This window comes from Colossoma macropomum, unplaced genomic scaffold, assembly GCF_904425465.1.
Source record: "Colossoma macropomum unplaced genomic scaffold, Colossoma_macropomum, whole genome shotgun sequence".
NCBI classification, from domain to species: domain Eukaryota; kingdom Metazoa; phylum Chordata; class Actinopteri; order Characiformes; family Serrasalmidae; genus Colossoma; species Colossoma macropomum.
The window spans coordinates 16,142,270-16,168,661 of NW_023494789.1; the positions used below are offsets into that span (position 1 = coordinate 16,142,270).

The 26,392-nt window shown below is 38.8% G+C and overlaps 1 protein-coding gene across 13 annotated transcripts in view; it reads right to left on the reverse strand.

The window, feature by feature from the left end:
* The window catches only part of dlg1 (discs, large homolog 1 (Drosophila)), a 163,567-nt gene that overhangs the window by 52,686 nt on the left and 84,489 nt on the right, over positions 1-26,392 (reverse strand). For 4 of the 13 annotated variants that reach the window (XM_036570279.1, XM_036570281.1, XM_036570278.1 and 1 more), the window contains 4 exons: positions 9,963-10,061; positions 9,350-9,415; positions 2,433-2,483; positions 1,406-1,530 (listed from right to left, as the gene is read on the reverse strand). In XM_036570279.1, the coding sequence (XP_036426172.1) occupies positions 1,406-1,530; positions 2,433-2,483; positions 9,350-9,415; positions 9,963-10,061 (341 nt within the window). Of the gene's footprint in view, positions 1-1,405; positions 1,531-2,432; positions 2,484-9,349; positions 9,416-9,603; positions 9,867-9,962; positions 10,062-26,392 lie in introns of those variants that run through there. The other 9 variants (XM_036570288.1, XM_036570287.1, XM_036570286.1 and 6 more) reach the window with 5 other exon arrangements.

Sequence of the window (26,392 nt, forward strand, 5' to 3'; positions counted from 1 at the left end):
ATGTTGAGGTCTGGACAGAGGTGGCTAGTCCATCATTCTGAGAACACCAGTAGCTTCTTTGTTTGAGTTGCAAATTTTTGTATTCCTTTTCCAAGTAACAGCTTCTTGACAGCTACACATCCTTTCAGACTCATAGTGTTAAGTTGTCTTCTCAGAGTGGAAGGATGGACAGAAACACCTGTGGATTTTTTCTGATCTGAAGCAAGAGTGGAGCTTGATTTTATGCTACCTTCCGAAGATCTGACTGTGACAGTTTTGGTGGTCTACCAGGTCTTGCACGGTTGAGTCCCGTTTTCTCTTTCAATATTTTTTTAACTCTAGTTTTTTCTTTTGACTTTTCCTTCTTTGTGTAAGTGGATTATCTTCCATCAAAGATTTCCTGAAAATCGAATAACTAGTACATAATGGCCATTCTGGCTGGGCTCTGGGTTTTGTACCATCCACTGTATGTTTGTATGTGTCCAGCTCATCCCTCATATATTTCTTCCATGAACAACAGTGTTAACAGAGAGTGGACCTGCTGAAGTAAGTCTCTACTTTACATTACATGTTGGAACATTGCTGTGAGGATTTGATTGCATTCAGCCAAAAGACCATTAGTAAGGTCAGGTACTAATGTTGTATGATTAGTTCTGGATCACAAACGCCACTCCAACTCATCCCAAAGGGATTGGATGGAGGTCCATCTCTCCAGAAAACACAGTTTTACTGCTCCACAGTTCAACACTGGGGGACTTTATACTCCTATAGTCAACACATGCCGCTGGGTATAGCAATGTCAGGGTTGTGTACTATTGATAATGTTTTTCTATAGGTATTACAAACACATGAATCCACTAATTAGAAAAGGCGTGTGGATGCATAGTTAATGAAGACTAACCCCTAAAACACTAACCCCTAAATCTAAATTTCGTCTGTCTTTTTTTAAACACCATTTTTTACAAAATATTTATGATTTTGTAATATATTTTGATATATTTACATACTATTTCTTTTCAAGTGAATGTCAACAATTTAAAAAAATGATCACAAGTAAAAAAAATCAAATAGCTACTGTAGTTTACTAAAGTGCAGAGAATATGTGTTTCAGTAGTTCACTTCCTGTTCTAAAATGCAGGGGTGTGGCTAAAACACATTTTCTGCAATTCAGTCATCTTTTTTGTTTTTTAATGCAAGATATTATGATTTTATGTGTTCAATTGTTCAAAGCTATGTTTTCTAGTCATGTAGCAAACACAACTTTGCCATGCATTAACTACCATTTTTGAGTTATGCGACGTGTTTTGAACTGTAAATGTGAGCTAAATTCAGGAGAATGATCCATAGATTAATATGAATATTAATAAAAGGAGTATTCAAGAGGCTGATGTGGGATTGGGTGTCTGTATGTGGCATGCTGGCTGACCTGAGCCTGCCATCCTGGGCAGCAGCTCCACCAGGGATGATTTTGGTGATGAAGATGCTGGGGTCTTCACCGATGTGGGGGTTATCGGTGCCACCTGCAATACTGAACCCCAGGCCAGAGTTACCCTGACAGAGAGAGAGAGATTGTGTGAGAGTGTTGGAAAGAGAGGAAGAAAGAAAAAGAAAGTATGAAAAGGAAAGAGAACAAGAGAACAAAGAGAGCGTTATGGGGGAGGGAGAAAAAAAAAAGATAATTTTTTGAACAAAATTTTTAAACAAATTACAATAATATTATACATTAAATATCCAAAACACGCTACCAAAGCAGAATTTTTAAATGAGATTTTGCTCATTTGAATTATGATTTCAGGACTAGGCTCAATCCCTGACCGAGAAACTGACCCAAAATGTATCAGTCTAGTTCCTTAGGATAGTCTAAAATATGTCTTGTTTCCTAACACAGGCTACTATATATACTATATTTCTACTATAGAAATGTGAATTCACCCACAGACAGTACATACAACCAGTCCTCTTGTCCACTGCTGGGAAAGCTCACTTTAGAATCAAATCACATCCATATGTGTCGGAGAATACTTTTTAAAACCTGCCCGGCAGAAGCTGCACTTCTCCAAAACTGTCTCTGGTTTCTTTGACAGACTGTTACATGTTTACGAACACTACACATCACATAATGACTTAGAGAACACAGCATTTACACTTAGGACTACTGTTCTTAAACATTAAGTATAACTTCAGAGGCCTGAAGAAGAGCAAACAATGCAATAATGTGAACTACAACTGCTCAGCAGGCACTGAAATGATTAAATCACTTTAAATGAAGAAAAATTTTGTGAAGACTCCATGAGTGTCATGATTAAAACCTTGAGTCAGATATTTCATGCCTTATTTTTTAAAACGTGTTTCATAGTGCAATTATTTCAAAGTATGTGTGCTTGTGAGGAAGCTGTGACAAAGAAATCTGTCTGGTAGAGGAGAGCTTTTTTTTTTAAACAAAATGCACTTACTCGTTCAAGTGTAATTTCTTCATATTCATAATCAGCTTCCGTTCCATTCACCTGAAGGACAAATAAACATTAAATATTATTAAATATTAATACAATAAAGCAATAGTGCCTGTTCCACCCTCTGCTGTCACAGTTTGGACTGGAACAGTTTGTACAGCTAAAAGTTATTTAATACAAAAAAGTCCACACTTAACAAACTTTGATACCAAACATACTTAGTTTTAAATAGTTTTTAGTTTGCTGGATAGCAATGGTGTTACACTACACCAACCAGATAAAAATCTCCTATCCTCCTAACCTCACCCCCCTATAACCTGAGAGAGAAAAGTTATAGCAAGCTTATAAAACAGGTGTGTGGCGTAAGTGAGAAAACCAGAGAAAATACTGCGCTCTGTTCACTTGCCCTGATAACTGAACCAGCACCAGCGGCAGTTTCTGTTATAGGAAGCTTCAGAGTTATTCCTCCCAATTATAACTCAGCATCATATTTATTATATTTATTAACTCCAATGATTTGTCAACATTTCTACAAAATTCAAGAGCTGAGATGTAAACAAAGTAATTAAAAGTTTGATGTGAAATGGTGCATTGTGGAGAATCTTACTAACTGGGATTTATTCACAGGGATGGTGATAGAAACCAGGGGCCAAGACGTTCACAACACAAACACAACCAGTTTATTTATAATCCAAAACCACCAGTAAACCTACACATGTCTTCTGAGTTTTATGTATTGTTGATAATAGTAAAATACTGGAAATCTGAAAAAAGTTTTGTTTAAGGGGCTACTTTGCCTTACAACACTCTTCATGTACACCTTTAACATGAATGTATCTCTTATGCCAAACATTTTTATAAAAACTTTTGTAAAATAATGTCAGACATCAAGCAGAGTATTCATAACTATTTCATGTTCACAACTGTGAACAATTCTCTAAGTTAGTTTCTCTGAAACAGAGCATTTCACATCAAACCACTCCGAATTAGTTTGCTTACATCTTTACCATTCAATTATGCAGAAATTTTGAAAGGTTGGTGGAACTTCCCTTTAAAGGAGCAACAACCACAAGTTAGTCTCAAACAGGCCAGCGTTCAGTGAGAAATGAAAAATGATTGAATCTACCAACAGGCCTGGTCTTCCACATTACATACGCAATACATCTGATTTACATTACATAACTCTTTAAGTAATTACATAATTACACAGTTATACAGTTAGTAGCATAATAAATGATGGTTGAAAACTTGCTCTACCTCAAAAGATAAAAACGGGTCAAAAATATCAAGGGGATCTTGTTTTCTTTCCACAAAAAAAGATGGTATGCACAACAATAACGCTTCATCAAATCCAAATCGAAATAAAATACCTCCGCCTCTACTTAGAAGCACAAATGCAGTATCGATTGAAAGCTGAGAAACTGCACTTTCAACAATTTCTTCAAATGAGCTACGAGTGAGAAGTAATTAAACCAAAAGTAAGAAGAGTTTTCAAGGCATATATGCAATGGGGACCTATAAGGTTCCATGTAAGAGCAGTGCGTTCTTAGGGTATGCAGCATGAGACCTCTGAAATAGACAACATAGCCTAAACGGAATCACTGCAAGTGCTGATGAATGGGGGGGAAAAAAAAAACACATGCCAAACAAGGCTAAAGCCCAAAAAGCCCAGCAGTTATGTAACAGGCTCCCTTAACGTTATTTCTGTATGATCCCACAGGCTCTGCTTTAAGCCCCCAAATGGCACTTTTTAAGACCTTAAATACCAAATGCTTTTCCCCTCTCCCTGTCACAGAAAACATCTGCTTGTGACATCAGTGGTGTCGAGAGGCAGGAGGAGAGGGCATAGAGGCCAAGGGGTGGGGGCAGTGGGGGGGTGGATGGGACAGGCCCCGCGTCAGCCCTGCTCAATACTATTTTTATTTCTACCAACACAGCCCTCAGAGTTTATACTCCACCACTAGAACAAGGTCTTTAAACCCAGGACTTAGCATAAAGCTATAGCGTAAAAGAATTTCTGGGGAGATAAACAGATGAAAAACCTGTTTTGGGGGGTGCACAATATATCAGCAGCCAATATTATTATTATTATTATTATTATTATTGCCTGATACTTCAACTTATGTTGCTCAGAGCCTTTCTGGGGTGGCTGCTTGAGCGACGATGAGCTACGAGACAGCCTGCACCGGCTGCTTGTTCGGTGCTAAACAGTAGCTACATGGCTGCCTGGGCCACATGGGTGACACTGTACTACTGCTGTGGGCCTACCTGGGCCGGCGGTATTCGACTGTATGAGCAACGAAAGTGTTTGGGCCGGCAACACCGCTCCCACCGCCCCCTGTGACTAAGAACTTTTCTGGCCCACAAGGCTTCCTAGGTTATGTAAAATTAGTCAACGATCCATCTTTAGTGTCTTAAACCATCTTGCACTCACTGTATTTTATATATGGTTACAGTCTGAATTATATCAGCTATCAGCTACAACAAGGTTTAAATGATTGGTTATTGTTACTGTCCTAGAACTTCCATAGTCTATTTAACATTTGTATGTGTGACGTTCGTTATATTGGTATTCACTTCTCTACTTTTTTAAAAAATTCATCTGTTCTAAGCCACAAAAACTGTAGCCTAAAATACATTTTAACAGCAAAGACATTTAGATAGAACAGTTATATATAAGGAAAATATCTACAATACATATATGCATTATACATACATGTCAGCTATGCATGTCACCTCACCTCAGAGCGCAAATAACTGCACTGCTTTCCACGTGACCACAAACTAAAACAGCAGAGTTTCCTGAAAACTCAGATGTGGGAGCACTTCAAGTTATTGGATGACAAGAAAAATGCTCAGTGTGAAACGTGATAGGAGGTTGGTCTATCACGCAGTCACAACAAGTTTAATGGATCATCTCAAACAGGTAAGAGCAAAGTGATTCTAATCCGAGAACTGACACACGTTCAATATGCACTGCCTCTTAACTCAGCTCCGTAACCGCTTAAGGCAGGAAGATCGGCTATTTTTTCTGTTTTTTTTTTCAAATTAAACAATTTTACTGCAGGTTTAAAACTTGACAGCACAGCAGATCTGTTCACTGTGACGAAATCAAGTTTTTACCTCTGTATCAGAGAAAAGTAGCCTCCACACATTTAGTACAGCACAGGAGCTATCGCATTTAAGTAAACTATTATTTTAAACATAGATTAGAAACCGTAGAAAGTGAGTGCGTGTGATTTACCTGAATCTCTTTGGAGTTTACACTTCACTCGCGCACACAAGTGAAAAAAAACAAAGCATGACAGGTCAGAAGGGCTCATGTTTTTATGGACATAAGAGGCGTGTCTAGACAGATGACTAAAATTCTTCCAATATTACTGTTTTTAGTATTTGAGTATTCGTGTGGTCAATGAATATTCAAAGTGTGTAAAGGACTGTTCGGGCCAGCCCTAGAAAAAAACATTTTGAGATTGTAGATCGAGTTTCACTTTGAAAGCTCTCTATTATATGACAGTTTCCATCAGGCTCTGCAGTTTTATGAGATGTAGCCCCAATCAAGATACACAAACTTGCACTACAGGACATGGCCATCAGCACTTCTCTGTCTCATCTTAAGCTCTAACCCTAGGGTGCAGTTTGAACAGGTCCACAGAGATATGACAGAGCACAGGAAAGAACTTGGGCATTAGCAGCCATCGATATCACAGCTTCAGCATAAAGGAATCCCTTAAGACCTGCCACAGTGAGCAGTGAAAGCACTACCAGCAAAGAGCACACACTCCCATCTCCACTCAAACACTCACACAAGGAGCACTCGAAAGAATAAAAACATGCCAAGGCTGCTTCAAATAGCGTATTACAGTGTTGACAAAGGAACAGCTAGCTGTGGAAAAAAAAACAGCAGCATGTCTTTTCACCGCCCATGCATCATTCCAGAGTAGAACTGAACTACCGAATGACTGAGCTAAGGACACTAACGCTAACGTTTCACTGGTAATGATCACGTGGATGCCAATAACGATTCTAGTGCTGTGCAATCTTGATTAAATTACTTATCATATTTTACAAAATTTCAAATGAACCCATGATTCCTGAGTACTGGTCTAAGCTAAAAGGATGTCTTATAAACCTGACATGCGTCATATGAAAAAGTTTGGGCCACCCTGGTCAAATGACATGTTTCGTATACAACCCCATTTCCAAAAAAGTTGGTACATTTAAATCAAAACAAAATGCAATGATATGCAAATCATTTAAACCCTATATTTTATTGAGAATAGTACAAAGACAACATATCAGATGTTGAAACTGAGAAATTTGATCGTTTTTTAACAAATATATGCCCATTTTGAATTTTGAAAAGTTGTGACGGGGGCAACAAAAGGCTGGTAAAGTTGTGTAATGCTAAAACACCTGGTGGTTGATTGGCAACAGGTCAGTAACAAGACTGGATATAAAAAAGCATCCCAGAGAGGCCGAGTCTTTCAGAAGTAAAGATGAGGAGGAGATCACCACTCCGTGAAAGACTGTGCGGGCAAACAGTGCAACAATTCAAGAATAACATTTCACTGAATAAAAAAGCAAAGAACTTTTGCTTTTCATCATCTACGGCAAGGAACAAGGCCAAAAAACAGTATTTGCTGGTCGTGATCTTTGGGCCCTCAGGTGGCACTGCATTAAAAACAGACACGATTCTGTAGAGGAAATCACTGCATGGGCTCAGAAACACTTCTGAAAAACACTGTCTATGAAAACAGTTCATCGCTGCATCAACAAATGCAACTTAAAACTCTACAATGCAAAGAAGAAACCAAATATAAATAGGATCCAGAAACCCCAAGCTGATTTATAATGAACTGAGGGGAAGTGGAAAAGTGTCCTGTGGTCCAGGAAATCAACATTTGTAATTCTTTTTGGAAATCATGGAGGCTGTGACCTCCGAGCTAAAGGCCACTCAGGTTGTTATCAGTGCACAGTTCAAAAGCCAGTATTCATGATTGTACATGATATATACGTGTTTTGGCAACATACGTTGCTGTTCAGACAACGTCTTTTTCAGGGAAGTCCTTGCTTATTTCAGCAAGACAATGTCAAACCACATTTTACATGTATTACTACAGCACTGCTCCATATTAAAAGAGTCTGGGTGCTAAACTGGCCTACCTGCAGTCCAGACCTGTCACCACTGATAACATTTGGCACATTATGAAATGAAAAATGCAGGAGACCCTGAACTGTTGAGCCGTTGAAATCATATGTTAAGCAAGAATGTGAAAACATTTCACTTTCAAAACTACAGCAGTGTCTCCTCAGTTCCCAAACACTTACAGAGGGTTGGTAAAAGAAGAGATGATGAAACACAGTGGTAAATATGTCCCCGTCCCTACTTTTTTGGAATGTGTTGTTGGCATCAAATTCAAAATGGTCATATATTTTTCAAAAAACAATACAATTTCTCAGTTTCAACACTTGATATGTTGTTTTTGTTGTATTTTCTTTTAAAAATTTGGTTTACATGATTTGAATATCATTGCATTCTATTTTATTTACATTCTGCACAGTGTCCCAACTTTTTTGGAAATGGGATTGTATTTTCTAAGTGAAAATAAGTGCAAAAAAATTGGTACCCCTGAAGCACAAACACATCTTCTACAGGTAACGCACTTCTGCATGTTTTTGTGCACAATTACTGTTTATTTGCACAATTTAACATGTTGAGGGAAAAAAAATAACACTTTTGGCCCATGAAAAAGTTATGGAACATCGATTGTATGTTTTTTACAAAATGTTAAACTAAGCAAAAAAAAAGAAAGTTACACACTAAAATTAGCAGACAAATGCCATATTTATGTTAGTTTCTTATAAAGAGCGGATTAACTTTTCACTTAACTTTTCACAAAACAACCAACAAAACAGGGCTGTTCAAACATCTGCATAAGACTGTAACTAATTTTCACTGGACTCTTTTGTTCTGTCCTGCTTCTCTTAAAAATACATCAAAGGTAACTTTATATATAATTGTAAAAGTTAACAAAAATAGGCAAGCATTGCAGTTAGTTTTTGTTATCCATCAATACTCGTATTGGTGGTTTACCAGTATATATCATCCAGTGCTATACGTTTCCAATACAGTGATGATCTACCATGCACCATCTTAAAAATATCCAACTGTCAACTAATAACCCAACTGCAGGTAGGTATGACACAAACATTTTAGTGTATGCCTTTAAGGAAATCCACCAAAAGCTCACAACAAGAAGAAAACATATTGGTCAAGAGGAAAATTTGATTTAATGAGGTCACTCCAAAGTAATTTGAAAAGGAAGAAATCCTTCTGTGCTGAAATTTCCTCAAGACAGCAGTGTTATGTGATCCGGCTAATGCTAGTCTCCACAGTGAGGGAGAAACTCTTTTGATGAGGGATGACAGCAGTGAACACAGTGGGCCTTTTGGCACTCAGGAGGACAGGGATTATGAGAGACTGCTGAGGCAAAGAGAAGAATGGGATGAAGAGGGGTCATGTAGAAAAAAAAACAATAAACCCTGATGAATAGTCTCTGCTGAGCCTCAAAATGGCTGGACAATTCAGTCTGGTTCGCTCTAGGAAAAGTGGACAAAGACAGTTTTGGCAAAGACGCTGCAGACAGACCAAAATTTTTGGTTTGCAAGAAAACAACCTTGAAAACACCTGCATCAATGATCATTTTCACTTTTTAAAGTTCTCTCAGCCTGGAAAATAAGAGGTGATGAGGAATCTGTCTTAGTGAGCAAATGACCACTTCCGATTTCGGAGCTAGCCACTACACCAGGATTCAGTGCAATTTTTACTATTTTTAAACACACTGCTACATCACTGTAATCTTGACATACCGGACCTGCTCGTAATTTGAATAAAAAATAGAACTATTTCCACTCACGTATGGACTCACATATGGAGACGTGTCAAGGCTGTCTGTGTTCACCAACACTGGGGCCGGGCTCGCCTGGAAAAGAGACATAACACAGTCAGCATCTCTAATGAGGTTAGCACATACTAGCATGCTCACTGCACATTATACTTATTCACTTCACAAAATCTAATGTCATGAGCATTTAATGGCTTACATAAAGAATAAATCAAAAGCAACCATGTCAGCAGAAGCAACACAACACAGAAAAGACGATCACTTACTCTAGGCATGTTGATAGCGTATTACACTGGCATTTGCAAGAGATTAACAGCACAGACTGTGTCCATAAACAGCATAACATACTGCAGAATATGCAATCCTCAAGCATAAATGTAACAAGCCAGCCCAAACTAAATCCTTCTGCAGACAAACAGCACCCGTTGCACTTGCACAATGGCTGTGGTGGTACAAGTGCACATCAGTGACATTACATGGCATTCTCTCAATAATCTCTCAAAGTCAAGAGGAGAATCATGGAAGTGGGAGGAGTGAATACATGAGGGGAGAGAGAGAGAGATAGAGAGAGAGAGAGAGGGAGAGAGGGAGAGAGAAAGAGAGAGAAAGGGAAAAAAAAAAAGACCTGTGACGTGGGTGCAGGGATGACAGTGGTGTCGGCTGGGACAGGCGAGATGGGGATCACAGGGATTATGGGAGCAGGGGGAGGAACGGCATCTGCCTGCTAAACAATAACAGCAGAGGTCAAAGTTCAGGCCAGATGACATTCAGCCGCACTGACGATCATGAGAGCTCCTACAGAATCACAGTGGTCAAATCTTCGGAATAAAACAGAACAGAGCTAAAAGAGAAGGAGAGAGCAGGGAGATTGGGGTGGGGTGGTCATCAAAACAAAACCCACAGCATGATTACAGCAGTGCTGGGCGGTAATGGTGGCCAATATGATGATATTTTATCATTCTCATGATAAATTTTTACTGTCGTGATATGCTTCGCTTAAGCATCGATACTGTCACTACTTAAAGAACAGTGACTAACTGCAGGTTTCATTAGAGACATAATTAGTCCTGTTTAACTGGATTTAGTGTGGCATATTACGTGAAACACAGAAGAAAAGCATTGTACTCACAGTTGGCAGTTTTAAATGTGCCATTACTGGTTCATTGTGTCAAAATATAGCGATGTATATCGTGTTTTGTCAAAATGTCTGAAAGTATCATGATGTGATATTTTTGCCACATCGCCCACCCCTACTGGTCATTACCACTAAAATTTAATTAGGGGGAGCACAATCAGAATTGTGTGATATACAAGACTAGACCTGGCAGATTTTGGTCCAAACATGCAACCAGAAATTTGAATTATTATTTTTTTTATTCTGGCCAATGTGTTGCAATTATGATGTAAATAAGATGAGCCAATTCAGTTTGAATTCTGAAAGCTGCTGCTACAGCTACATCAAAGCGCTGTAGCGTAAGTATGTGACAGCTGTCTCTTACTTTCAATGTAGCAAATTATTACATTTTTGAATTATTTAATTCGAAAATCTAAAATGCCAGTTTAGCCCATTAAAGAGCATGTCTGGCTAATAAAAGTACTGAAAATGTGCCAGTGTGCTTCAGGTGTTCTCACAAAAAAAAAAAAAGGCTGTAAAAGAAACCTGAAACAGCCATAAAAAGTCATGATTGGTGCATGCCTAAAAAATACTGTCATAAACTGTGAGTCCAGTGATATTTATTCAGTGTTTGATTTCATGTTATTTAAAACTCATTAAGAATTCAACCAACTTGTTTAAAGATTTAAAATGCCAGTTTGGCCTGTTAAAAAGCAAATACTGTAATAATTTTTTTTGCTGTAATAATACTATAATTTTATAGTAGCTTTGGCCTACTGACAGTACTGGTATGCTTTGTTTAAAGAATGCCTGACAAAGTTGATGTAAAGTACTGTGCAAAAGTCACCCTTCATTTATTTAATTTCCAGTCAGAATAGCCATTAAGTACAAGCTATTCTTTTTCCTATGTCAGGAAAAAGGGCAGAAAACAAATTTAGATGGAAATTACACAGAAGCCTCAAACAACTAAATATAATTATTTTTTTCCAGTATTTATTGTGTACACTTTTTATCTTCACTACAGCTTCCATTCTTTTCAGGAGACTTTCTTTCAGTTTTTCAAAGAAATTGGCAGGGATATTTTTCCATATCTGCAAATATCAGTAAGAAGTTGGCTGCATTTTCTGCTTCTCACGATTGAAAAATCCCAAACACACTCAAATAAGTACTGTTTACCCAATGGTGACAGTTGTGGTGGTCAATCAGGTTTTGTCTGCACTCCCATTTTCTCTACACATTTTAAGAATTTTTTTTTGATCTCCAGTTTTGTAAACTCGTTTTTTTTTCCCCAACTCATTTTCCTCTTGACTTTCCCCTTCCTTATGTAGGCCTCACATCTAAAATGAATAACTTGTACATAACGTTTTAACTGGAAATTAAATACATGAAGTGTGGTCTCTGATTTTTGCACAGTACTGTAGCTTGTTCTGATCGATCTGTTTTGCTTCTCTTAAATTTACATTAAAAAGGGAAACTGACACAGTATTGTAAACATTAACCAGACAGAAAGCAAACTTTGCTCACTTAATATATATATTGAGGTTTTATGTATTTTAAACTGCTTTTGCAGTTTTGTTTTCTTCAGTATTATTGGGTATACTGCTATAAACATATTTGTATATTACACTGGTATACTGGTATAAACAATACAACGCCCAGCACTGACCAAAAGCAAAGGGAAAATCTAAATGGACATGGAAATGATTTACCAATGACATCTGACAGCAAATACAGAGTCACTTTTGAAAGGGCCCACAAAAGAAATTTGTGATGAGACACATAAAGGGATCTCAACAAAAAAGCTTTAAATAATAAACGTGTTTTCTTCTTTTTCATTTGATCCATGTACAGAAAAAAACACATCTTCAAATGTTCTGCATACTAAATTTCTATTTTGTCATTTGCACAATTTGATGACAAAAGCTAAAATTAAAGCTGAAAAGCTTCACAATGTAGCAGAGAAAAGAACATTTCAAAGAGCAGAAGAGCAGGTTAAAAATAGAAGAACAAAATGAATATTGATCTCATCCCATACTTCCAAGATTGGTTTCAAAACTCATTATAAAAGATTTGAGCGTGCACAGTGTGTGACAGATCTCCCCTTCAGTGAACATGTTTTATGTGTGAGTTTGTGTGAATATCATATTAAGTAGCTCATAAAAGCACATAAAATTAGTGTCACTGCTTTAAACACTGCCTTATACTGCGATAATGAGGCAGCTCTCTCCATACATCTCACCCTTCAGCAATCTCACAAACGATTCAGAACAAAGAAGCAGTTTATATTCCAAATCCCAGTTTGGTTTTAACTTTATCAAACCACAAAGCAATTAAAAGGTCTGAGGTTAATGCTTCATTCTTCCAAGTTAATGTCATGCACCATCTGGAGATACAGGCTGCTATATGTAATATAGGCCACCGTGAAGTCGGCTGAAAGCCAAACGGTGATATATGAATGTATGTGTACGGTGGCGGTGGTGGTGGTGCTGGTGGTGTGTGTGCGTGTGTGCGCCGTTGTTATGTATATACAGTAAGAAATAAAAAGAAAAACCTATGGTTCTGTTGGTTTCACATCAGAGTGGCTAAAGTGCACCAAATTGTGGGTGTTCATTGATTGGTCAGTGGCAGGGATATAGCACTCTTACATTAGAAGGAAAAAAAAACATGGTCTTTCACTTGTCTATCACTGTACATGATTCAGATCTGTCCCTCAGACATGTAATGTTATACCTCTACTTTGATTTAAAACAGAAACACCTACATATATGAATCACAATCTAAGAAATTAAATTACACCTTACTTCATCTGTGCATCTTTATTTTGAAAGAATTGCCAATTTGAGTTTAAGCAGCTAGGATGCTTGGCACAATCCATGTGGCAAAATCAAATACATTGCTCTGCTATTATTTATCTGCCTTTATTGTTGCTCGAAGAACAATATAAGTTTCTAGTCAAATGTTAAAACAGGTTGTTCACACCTGTCAATATGGACTGAACTAAAGAAAAGTTCAATACGTCCGCACCAAACAAGGTAGGCGTGAAAGCGCCTCAAGTGGCTTTGAAAGAGTCTCAAGTGGCTTCGAAAGAGGGTTGTCAATACAATCAATCAATACAAAATCAATACAAGGGTATTGTGACTGATCATCTTTATCCTATAATGACCATTTATCTCCTGATCAGAGTGGCCTGGATGACAACGTTCCCATCCACAGGGCACGAGGGGTCACTAAATGGTGTGAGCATAAAAACGATGTAAATCATAAGCTAGATAGATGAATAGCTAGACAGAAAGAAAAGAAAACTTCTGCATGTGACTGTAGACAGGATTTCAGATATTGTAACTTATGATCAGACATCCTAACTAGAGGAAACCAGTCGCTTGCTGTGTCTGTTGTCAGGCAAAAATGTGCCGAGAGTCTTTGCACATCTACATGTAAGAGCTGTTACACAAGGCACACAGACTGCAAAGAAGACAGAGGACAAAGAAAGGAGCTATGCAGATGCTTCACACTCTTCTTTGATGCTGCAATTGATTAAGGTGGTCATTCGATGTTGTCAAGAAACTTCAGTGTTCACAACACAAATGTTATGCAGTTATGCAGATATATGGATCACTGATCACCTCTGAAGGTGGTTTGAGCAATCTGGGTCTCTAAGACAACTTGGACCTCGTTCACACCTGTACTTAAGTGTTGCCCACTGGTGATACGATCACCTAAGACGTATGTTAATGCCAGGGGTGGACAGTGCCTCTGTGACCCACTCATCTCTCCAGATGTCACCTGGCCAGGCCTGTAATGCAGCCATTCATGAGTGTTTTAAGGTGCTTTCTGCCTTCAAGCTTATACTCACTGAAGTGATGCTGCTGGGTTTCAAGCTGCATGATTGACTTTTATTTATTTATTTTTAAATCCCTTATTAGTCCCACAACGGGAACATTTCACCTCCGCAATTTAACCCATATGTACAGTGAAACCCGACATACACAGTAGTGAATGCACACACACTAGGGGGGCAGAAACACTTGTCCAGAGCAGAGGGAAGCCCTAACCATGGTGTTAGGTGCCTCACTCAAGGGCATTTTAGTCACATACTGTCGGCTCAGGTGATCGAACCGGCGACGTTATGGTCACAAGGCTGGTTCCCTAACCTCCAACCCCCACAACTGCCCACCTAGAGTGACTTGTGCGGTTAAAAACATTCCACTTTTCGGCCCTGGGAAATTTAATTGCTTTAGTTGTGAGATTCAGGCCATTGTTCTTTGGCAATGTATAGCACTGCTCAGTAAGTTTTGAGGTATTTGACGGATCTGAACAGTTAAGATGCATCTGTTCATTTCACCGTTTTACCTACTAGTACTACTGAGAACAGAAATAAAATCCAAGTGATCAAATCCACTCTGATACATATTTAATCATTGTCTCAGATCTCAAATGACTTATGCACTTTTCAGCAAATTTAAACATGATTTTCTATTCATGAGTCTTACCAGTGATTTGAATCTTGTGGTAAACACTGGATACGATATATTCTTTTTTTATGGACAGTCATATATATGTCTACATCAAACGTAATTCTTTTGTTTTCATCTGTTCAATATGCATTTTTCCAGGAGTGAAAGTATACTTTGTTTGGGTCCTACTATGGCCTGCCAGGTTGATTGATATCACTAAGCTCACCTGTGCATTCCTCCTTCAAAAAGTACAGCACAAGTTGATTTTTGATAACATAATTTTTGCCACTGTCTCGGATTGATGTATTCTGGGCCTCATCATGGCTTGCTTTACTGTCATTGACAATTTTGTCACATCTTCAAACTTTCCACCTTTTGTTTGCTCTCTTGTGCACCATCTACTGATGCAACAACCCACTGTTAGCCAAAAATATTCGAGTGGCCAATCCCCTTGAATTAAAGGTGACATCCCTTAAGTCTTAAGCCACTTTGAGAACCACCATAAGAATATAAGAAAACAAAAAAAGAAAACTTCAATCCTCCAATTATTTACAGGCATATAGAATAAGATGCATTCATTTTTGACAATTCCTTGCAAAAAGCCAGGAGAATCTGCATAAATATCAAAATAACTACTTAGCGTTGAATAAAATCTAGCCATATTTGCAAGGAAAAATAACACCAAAAACCTCAAACTGAGTTATTCAGTAAAATGAAGTAACAGCCTATGTTCAACTTTATAACTGACTCCATCTATGAATCTAAGAAAGACAGCACACTATTTAGTGGATGTATATTCAGCAAGCATCATTTCGCGCAGCTTAGGAACACCAAGGGAGCATCATAAGCTCAGTCAGATTGAAATGATATAAATATCTGCCTATATTTTTTATGCTATTTATAATACAGCATAGCTCAATTTTATCCTTTATGCTTTTAATATTTTTGTGTGTTTCTACAAAGCTCCCTACTGAAAATGAGACTCAGATCTCAGCTGGGTTTCCTTAGAAACAAAGAACACGGAGCCTTTTCTGATTCCCATTATCAGTGTAGCTCAGTCATTTCTAAAGGTGCACGACACTGTAGCAGAGAGTGTACCGCTGTGAGAGAGGATGCCAGCTCTACAGGAGGAAGAGCAGACATTCGATGGAGAGGAGCAGCCAGTGGGGCACATCCGCTAAGCCCCAGCTTTCAGTACCATGTTCAGCCCTGCCCAACGCTAACAAGCTGAAACATGCACATGCGCTCATGTGGCCTCTATTAGAAATAAGGGTTCATAAATGGTTTGAAAAATATGAATATAGAGGTTCTTTACCCTTCAAAAGGTTTAAAAGAATCATACACTGAAAGATGCATGAAAGCATTTTGGTATTGCTCTGAAGAGTCCCTTTTGGCAACTTTTGAGAGAGTGAAAAGCTACACAATATACATGTTTGTTAAATGTTACTGGAATTGCCTTTTGCAATACTGATATCACAAAACGTTGCAACAAGCAAATTAGCCCAATTTTTTTTTGCTCACAATTGTATTTTATGAACATACAGATAAAATGAATGAATCAAAGCATTTGTGTTATGATCACAATATGACGATATTTAGTGTTTTTATGATAAATTACGTCACATTTCATCTTCTGAGTGTATCGTGAATACAGTCGGTACAGTAACCCCTTTAAATCCCAGGCTTACTACATTCATAACAGTGAAAACAATACAAACGAGCTGAATTAATACAGGTAATTATCACAAAATTAAAACTCTGTTACAAGCATGAGGAATGAAAAACTGGGGTTGAAGAACACTGACCAAATGTCTCATTACAAAGAGAGCATAACTAGTCTTGTTGAAGACAAGTCTAGTCTAGCTGAATTTAGTACACCACAGTATGTGAAACATATAAAAATCAGTGTATTCTGTTTTTTTTTTTTCCATAAACAAGAAATTACTGGTTCTTCTCTTCCTACTTATCAAATCTCAGAAACAGTGTATTCCGTATATCACAAAACTGTCTTTAAATGTCATGATATTATCATATTGCCATATTGCACACCCCTAATTCACACGATTCAACAAACATACATTTTGGTCAAAATAATGCAGGACAGTCTTTAAGTATTTCATAACCAATGTTCACTGATGTGATCATATTTCTCTATACATCTTTATATGTGGCATTTTGTCCACATAGTGCAGACAGGTGATAAAGCTTAACAGTATACAAGAAATGATGAGTTCTAATTTAAACTCGTACGAGAAAATGAAACTGATCAAATTAAAAAGATGAATACCAAGAGACAGAGTTTTAATTCAATGCTAAGTTAAAGAGATAAATCTTTAAATGTTTCTTTAAAGTGAGCACTGAGCTTGACCGCCTGATAAAAGGTGGAACTGAGTTCCTCACTTTAAAAGCATAGCAACCTAAAGAGTCTCTCCACAGTGTTTTACAGAAGGTATTTGCAGAAGGCCAGTATATGCAGATCTAAGCTCACGTGCTGGAACATAAACACTCTGTGATGTAAGCGGGTGCTTTACAGTCATTCAGTGACTTAAAAACTAGTAACAGAACTTTGAAATCTATCCTGATAGATACAGACAGCCAGTGCAGTTCTTTCAAAATGGGAGTGATATTAGCTCCCTTTTTTGCTCCACATTTTGCATGAGTTGTAGAGGATGTGTTGTTTTAACAGACAGCATCCAACCACTGAAGAGCCAGAAGTCCCTCCTACAGCATGTCTGCCCTTCACTACACAAACCAACTCCAAATACCAACCTAAATTAGTCTCTATGCTCCACAAATGCTTAAAATAAGTACAAGATGCCATCCTTCACAGCCAGAGATTGCCATTCTATTCATCTCACTACACATGACTAGTATGAGAGCCTGCTAGTCAAAGTGACCACTGTAAAGTACACAAGTATTTTTTTACACAGAATGCTCTTACAACAGTGTTGTACAGTACAGAGATGGCCTGTGATTCCTGCGTTAAAATTAGAATCAATCATTAGCATTGATTAGAGGCCCTGGCTCTGAGTTCAGCCTGTAGCTCTAACCAGTGTCTGAAAGGAAAAATAACTTACACCAAAAATCTTTTCACCCAGAATTAATTACTCAGTATAATGAAGTAGCTGGCTCTGCTAACAGATAACCAGATTCAATTACACACTAATAAAAATTTAAATGTGTTATTGATAAGACTAGAGCAAGAGTCCAAACTATGCATGTGTGACAAGACAGCACAGGAGAAACATTAGCCTGATATCATGTGTCCAAATTGGACCAATGTGTTATTTGTGCAAACTGTACCATAATATGCAATTTCAAAAGTATGCATGAGAAATACTTATATAAATGTAAGTGTTATTGTATTATAGTTATATAAATGTTTCACACTGATTAAAAAGTTATTAAAGGCACAGGAAATGGATCCCACTACAAAGGTTTTTGTGTGCAAAAGCTTTTGTGTGTAAACAACATGTGACACTAGAATAAATACCACTAAACATAAATACAGTAAAAAGTGATGAGAATTTCTTGTTTTCAAAAACTACTTTGTATCGTAAGAGTTGGTTCCATGAAAAACAGGTTTACTTCCTGATTTCATCTCAATGCTGCCAGATGTTGCATGTTTTTCTTCCCCAAAATCCACCACCAGCACACCTGATTTATCTTAACGAAGCACTGATCAGCCAAACCAGGTAATGGATGATAACTACAACTAATTCTGCCTTGAGGAGAGGGCTGGAAATGTCATCACACTGACATACATACCATCACCAGTCATGTTTATTGTAATATTAATTTTTTACTGAGCAAATAAACACTCACTACGAAGTTAAACAGCTTTTTAAACATATTTTCCTCAGGTATCTAAAATCTGTGCACAGTACTACATATGGTAAGTGGCACTTACAAAACTTTGCACGTATACAATGAAAACTAACTATTAAAACCTTGACTATATCCTACATTTTTCTCGTTACTAATTCTTTGTCCACTTATGACGTTTGTGCTGTTGTATGTACCAAAAGCAGCTATCAGTCCTTTTAACATGACCATTTTCCAACCTCCCTTTGTCCCTTAGAATTAAACACTCTGTTTTAGTTACTGTTCCCTTAAGACTAATATATGTAAACTACCTCTGCTCTGATTGGCTGCTCTGTGCAGGCTTCTAACACTCTTTATAACTGCTATGTGAAAGAGTCCCCACTCTGTAGGTTGAATGGTGGGTTTCTATATAAATGTTGGTTTTCATGACAACACAAAAACAGTTAACTCAAAACAGGCTGTTTTAGCAGCTTAGTCTGTCTTAGTCAGTCTTAGACTGGAGAGTGAATGGCATGTTTTGAAACTTTAACAATGTTTACATACTACATCAAACTGATGTAGGCCCTTTAATCCTTTCCCCCTAACCCCCCTAAATACACACATACAGACCGATACAGAATGTACCTGCCTAGCATCTCCACTGAGGGGTATTACATATAAACCCACCACATTAGAGAACATCACTTGTTCGCATCAAATAAATTAAACTTCAATCCTCCACTACCTGCTACTGCAGGCCTCTTAACAACACAGAGAAAACAAACATACCTTCTCCAGTGACAGAGTACCCCAAGAGTTTCCAAGCCACCAGGCACTGGCTGTGGCCCTGACTTTAGCTCTGCTCTTTGTGGGGCTCTTTTTGACACTGTCCCGCAGGTTGGTGAACTTGCCTCTGCTCTTGGTGGAGGCAGGCAGGGTGCAGGAGCTGTAGAGACGATGGGAGCCTAGAGGAACATGTTGCTGGTTGAACAGGGCAGACTGAGGCAGGTGAGGCAGGTGCTGATGTGGATGGTGCTGGTGGTAAAGCTGCTGCTGCTGCTGCTGCTGATGCAGGTGATGGTTATGGTGGAAATGGTGGTGAAGCTGGTGGAACTGAGGCTGTTGTTGAAGCTGGAGTTGTAATGACTGTCTCTGTGCATAAGCCAGTGAGCTGTGGACGGACTGGGCTCTCTGGTGAATCCTGGGCTGGACGCAGTTGGCCACTTTGGGCATTGTGGTTCCACAGTCCTCTGAAGCTCCACAGCAGTACTCATGGTTGTGGTAGTAGGTGGTCATTCTCCTGGCAGACTAGAGCCAAAACAAGGCAGCAGGTTTGTGTTGGTACAATGGAAACAAGGCACAGCCTTACAAAGTGTCGTTAGTCCTTCTTTCGCTGGGCAGTCTGGCAGGAAAGTGGACTCACAGTGGCTGTAAATCCGCTCCTTTCCTCTGCTTCCAGCCCCCTCTGCTCCTGCTTCCACTCTTCTGCCAAGCTTCTCTCGGACTGTGCCTCTCTCTTCCTCTCTCCCTCTGCCTCACTCACTCTCATCCCCCTGCACTCGCTCGCCAATTAATGAGCTCCAGTGGGCACCGCACATGACAGCGCACGCTCTTTTTTACAGGCATGAATAATCAATGCTCCATTCTTGATTTCGGCTTAGGCGTCCAGCGCTTGTCCGGGGAAGCGTGGCGGCGTGGATGGAGGGAGATTTGCACCATCACGTCCAGATTTACGGGGGCTTTTGTGTTTCTCCTTCGCCGCATTAGCACGGGTCACAAAGTGACGGGTCACAGCGGATAAATGCAATCTGTATCAGATGCTTAGCAAGCGTGCGGGCTGCGGCTGCGATGGGACCGTCCCAGTGTTAGCATTATCTCACAGGCTCTACCGGAGAGCGAGCCACGGCTGCACTTGTACCTGCATATAAAGCCACAAAGACACTTCCCCAAACCACACAGTGCCATTTACAGTACGCCCCACAGGGGTGAAAGAGACAGAAGCTGATGGTTCACTTAAGTCCACAGGGAACTGCAGAAGGTGCCATTTAACAAGCAGCGTGGCAGAATTTCATGGGCAGCATTTGAAAGGGCAATCTTTGAAACGCTTGAATGATATCAAACGTACAAGCTCTTGAATGCTAATGGTCCACGGCCCACATTCTCTTAAAAATATGAAACATTCTTGTGTCCACTTTGTTCAACTAAAAGGATTTGCTGTAAGGACACTGCACATGTGGAACCAAGTCTAAAATGTAGACTGGTCCTGCCTTAGGATTAGCCTGTGGTACATGTACTGGGTGTTTTCCTGATGACTGCACCCTTTAACATATAGTTCCATTTTAGAGTGAGCTAACACAAGCTCTGTGCTTGAGGCTCTTCAAACAGCCACCATAACAGACAATGAACACTCAAAGAAAGATCTGTGTCATCATCATACAGCAATAAAGCCAGGACTAAGGGAAAAAAGGCAAAAATGCCTTCTCTTTAAAATAGTACTTCATAATTCCAATCAATAGATTAACCCATAATTTCACTGCTCAACCAAATACCAAGGCTTCTTTAACCATTTCTTCAACTGTTACCAGCTCTGAGCTTCATCAGATTCTCTTCCAGTCAAATGTAAAGACAGAAACAACTCTTACCGTACAGCAGGTGGCTCTGTATGCACACCCAGATCTTGTAAGATAGATCTATTTCAGAATTTGCCTAATCATGCTGACAAAAAACATATTAAACAACATTCTATGCAGAACACAAGTGCTGTACTCAAACAACACAATGGGTGGAAAACAATTCACAGAAATATGAAGGTAACACAAGTTCCACCCAAGATCCATAATAACCCTAACGCATATTCTTGAGTTTGAAAGACCAATTAATCTCTCTCTCAGCATAGTGAGGTTTGGCCAGAGGCTACAGTCAGGCTAACGGCTTACGTTACCATCTTACATTTCTCCTTGAACAAACTAATCAATGAGTGGGACCATTTTCAGACAGTAAGTGGAAAATGTGCACTCTAATTTACACATGAATCTGAACTCAGGACATGAAAGCCTGCACAGATAATTAACATACCCCTCCATTTTCTTCAGCATCTGTCTCCTCTCTAGCACATATGCGTATCATTCAAAATGTACATGGGCACTAGAAGTGCAAACCTTTGAAAAAGTGCAACATACCTCGAAAACCCAACCGAAGCAATATGGAGCAATTATTAAGGGCAATACACCTAGTCATATTCCTTTAAAGGAGCAAAAATATATTAACATGGTACTTAAAGACATTTTCTTGAGGCAAAATATTCATCACAATATTTAATTTTTTGGTTTGGTAAGTGGGAACAGACGAGAAAGCCCCAGTAGTGCCACATTTAAAAAAAAACTATAATATTGAGCTGCACTATGTACAATTAACCAGGATTAATTATGTTCTCTTGGTAATGAAACATGCAGGTAGTCAGTGCACTGACAGTACTCACTATATAGCACTATACAGCAGACTGTGATAAAATATGATATAATTATCACAGTAACTCTAAATATCATATTTCCCAAGTCTACATTAAAACAACATATCTAGAAAATCAAACCGAAAACACTCCAGCAATTAAATTCATATAGTATGACATAAGAAGGTTAACTCAAGGATCTTAATTTTCCACTTTCTGACCCGGATATAAATTAACTGCCTATCACTTAACCTTCATTTGAATTTACATATAATCCTTTACAACCTTTATTATCAATGGGTACCGGCAGCTCAAGGATAAGTGCTGCTCATCCAATGTCTTATTGCTTCATACAGTGTCAATCGATAGTGTTGAGTCACTACGACTGCCTGGAAAATCAATTGGATCTTGTTATAATCACCATTTAAATCAACTCAAGAGTTTCCACTGTATCTAGTGCACAGAGACAATTCTATTCAAACAGAGTCTAGACATGAGGAGAAGGTTATCGTACTTCTACCTTATTTCATATTTCATATTTCTCAGTGAAGTATACCTGCTCAGTTTCAGTTCAACAAAAGCAGGAGATAAAACGCAAATGCTTACATGAAACTGGGCTTAGTATATGAAGAAAACGATGCTGTTCAAGAGGAATGGACACAAAACCTCTACTATGAAGCAACACATCTAATCAGATGGATTACACGCAAAAGCAGGCTTTATAGGCCGTGTGTTAACTCATGTTCTCCCAGTTTGGCAGCATTAAAATGGGTTACAATACATGTGAGAAATGCAACAATATGAGAATTCTGGGTTGATATCCCAAATGTTTCATGTACGTATCTCCCGATGCCAATTCCAATACCAATGCCAATGCATAAACACTCATATAATAGAAAGTGGGACTAAATCTACCTGGATTAGCATTATAGAGGAACGTAACAGTTATCTATACACATGCAGTTAATTCAATAAAATTCAGACACTGCTATGCCCAAACTTCCTGCACTTCCAGAATACAATAAATACACCATAAAATATGTTTGAAATAGAGGTCGAATCTAACCACGTCTGATGTCGATCATTTTTTCTAAGCAAATATTTGTCAAGACCACAGAATCAGGTTAGAGACATCAGACAAAACGGTTTCAGGTCTCTGGACAAACACTCTCTCCCTCTCATCTCTCGTACAAAGGGACATCAGGTGAAACGGCCACAGATGTTAAAGTTTGTGACGTGCAAAATTTGAGCGTAACAGCTGAAAAAAATCCTAATAATACCAAGAAGAATAAAATAACAAAATATTAAAATAATCTGTGCACAATCCAACAAAAAAATTGGATATTCGTTGTTTTTCATGCACACTGTTATAAAGAAATGCTGCAATTATTTCACGTTCCATGTAAAATCATATTACACTGTGTTTTTGTTTGACACTACTGACACCGCCAAAAAAGAAACATAAAGCACAGCTAAAGCAGAAGTGTCGCACACACTGTAATAATACAGTGTTTAAATATGTTATTTTTCCCTACACAAATCACATCAAACTACACTCTTAAAGAAAACAAAGACATTTCATTTGTTTCACATTTTATTCTTCCCACTCAGTGTAATTTTAACACTAAGTTCTGGGCAGCTGAGTGAGCACTGCACTCACTGCTTGACCTCAAACTATGCCTACGGCACAGCCACTGCCTCATGAGCCACTGAATGCTGCTGTTTTATTGGCTCCCCACTGAAACATCTGCATGCATTAGGGGATGCTTCACGTAAATTATGTGTAAATGAGGTACCGGGAGGCTGGCACTTGATTCCAAGCACTGAAGCACTCAAATCTCCATCACGCTTGTTTCCATGTTGTATGAAAGTTTCATGTATCAGACACAGAGAAGTTCATATGTCATTAAAGGTGGTCCAATCCGCACCCTTTTTTCATCGACTTTGATGAATAAGGGCCATTGTGATTTTTCCTACATCTGCTTAAGTGTTAGGAACCGCTTCAAAATTACTGGAAGAAAAGCTGTTGCTATCGTTACTATTATTGCTATGCGGGCAAACAATTTGTGCAAATAAAAAAATTAAAAGGTAAAGCCTCCCCTTCTGTTACCAGCACAGGCATAAATGATAAGGTGACCAGATTTCTGAAACGAAAACCAGGAAACATTTCCAGTGAGTGAAGCTATGGTAAACTATGGAACACTCAATAAATAAAAGGGTCAGCGTGCATGTGAACAAAGTAATAGTCCAATAAAACATCTACATTTTTTGCTCCCCCCAGTGAGATTTGTTGCTCGTCTTTTTTTAGAAATAAACTCGCTACGTAAAAGGGGACTCTAAAGTCACTAAGTCTAGAAGCTTAGTTAGCAATGAGGCAGGGACACATTTACCACAAAAGATTTGGTGGCTGTCTGAGCCCATAATTTATATTCACATAAAATATTCTGGCAGTAAAAAGAGACCTGTGGCTACAAAAAAAAAGATCTGTGGCTACAGCCCAATAGCCAGACCAGAGACAAATACAGCTGCTGTTAACATAAATCATATATAGATGGCTGAAAAAAATGATGCAGTTAAAAAAATTATGCACTGTTTGTAAGTTAGGCATGGCATCCTACATTCAAGTAGATCATATGCCTATACAAATCAGCCTAGCTATCACCTGGTAGTATGATTCAAGTCCCTTAACCCCACCCCTGCTTTTAATTACTGGGTTACCTCGTGTCACAAAAAGATGTTTGTGGTGATGCTGTGGACTCACTTGACACTTGCTAGCTTCTAGTTACGTTTTACACAGCAGTATTGTATAAAGAAAGTGTCTGGTGAGCTGTTTTTACCAGCTGGAAAAGCATGGCTATTTTGTAATAGTCATAATTTAAGAAAGAAAACAGATTATTTTTAGCTGGTGCCGAGCGCTCGGCTACCCCGCTACAAATGACATCACAGTATTCAGACACCAGCTAGCGACAACTGGATTTCTCTATACTATCGTAGTAGTTTGAGGGGTGAACCACAAAATATCTAACACCAGACAAACGGAGTCCTCCTTTTAGGTACGTTTAAACTGAAAGCGGTGCTGATGGAGCGCTGCTTCAAGTTAGCCAGCTGCTAAAAACAGCTAGCCTGGAAAGACAGCGCTCTCCCACTCTCCAATGCCTCACAGCTTCCTCAGTTTACTTTCGTTTAAATCAGGGCTGTAATTTACATGAACCCACTTCTTTCTTTCACTTTTGTTGCTTGGGAATGCACTGATATTTAAATATGACTGTCTGAGCGCTGCAACGGCGCTTTAATTGTGAGGATTGTGATTTAACGCTGCTAAAGCTGGTTAGGATGTTAGGAAAGAGGTGAGTTCGCTGTACGACAGTATCGTTACACAACTGACCTCGTCACTCACACTCGGTCACAGGAGAACAGATCGCCTGTCACTCCACTCAAACAGGGAATGTATAACTCTGCGTTTCAGCCGTTGCTAAAGACTCATCTTACTCGTGGCCCCCTCCCTCTTTAATCATATAGAAAAACTCGGAAGTGCGCCCTCTCCTGGCGACAGCACAGTTGTGTCGCTTTCCTTGCAGTAGAAAACGCCACCAAGGCTTTCGCTGAACGTGGAAGTGTGAGAATGGTCTATTATATCGAACATTTATCGAACATGTTGTATCTCTCTATCGAGGAAAAGTAATATCGCGATAACTATCGTTATCGTTTATCGCCCAGCACTAAAAGAGAGTAATTGCTAAATACTCATTTACTCAATTTGTCACACCATATCAAGAGCAACCGAAACGACATTATAGCACCGTCAGTCACATTTTTCTTGAATACTACTACATTATGGTGGAGTTATTCCACTCCACTCGCTTTCACTGTGAAATTGCAGCAGTTCCAGACATTTTTATTGAACGCAAGAGGGGAGTAATTGAGACAATTTGCAAAGTAAAGCATCAGTGTCCCTAACCTTTAGTCTATAACAGTGTGTGTCTAAATGGCCTGTTTAGCTTTTCCCCCAATCTCACAGTGTGTGATTCAGCATGACATTAAGGGTTCAACATCTGGGTATACAATCTTAAATGTCACTCCCACTGACAGAAGGTAATGCACTGGAGGAGAAACACTCTATTCTCTAACACGGTCACGATACATGGACAGCACTGCTCAGTCGCAGCAATGTACACCTCGTACCAGCTCATAAACCAGCCATGAGTGGGTGTACAGTTCTTTAAGAGAGAGAGAGA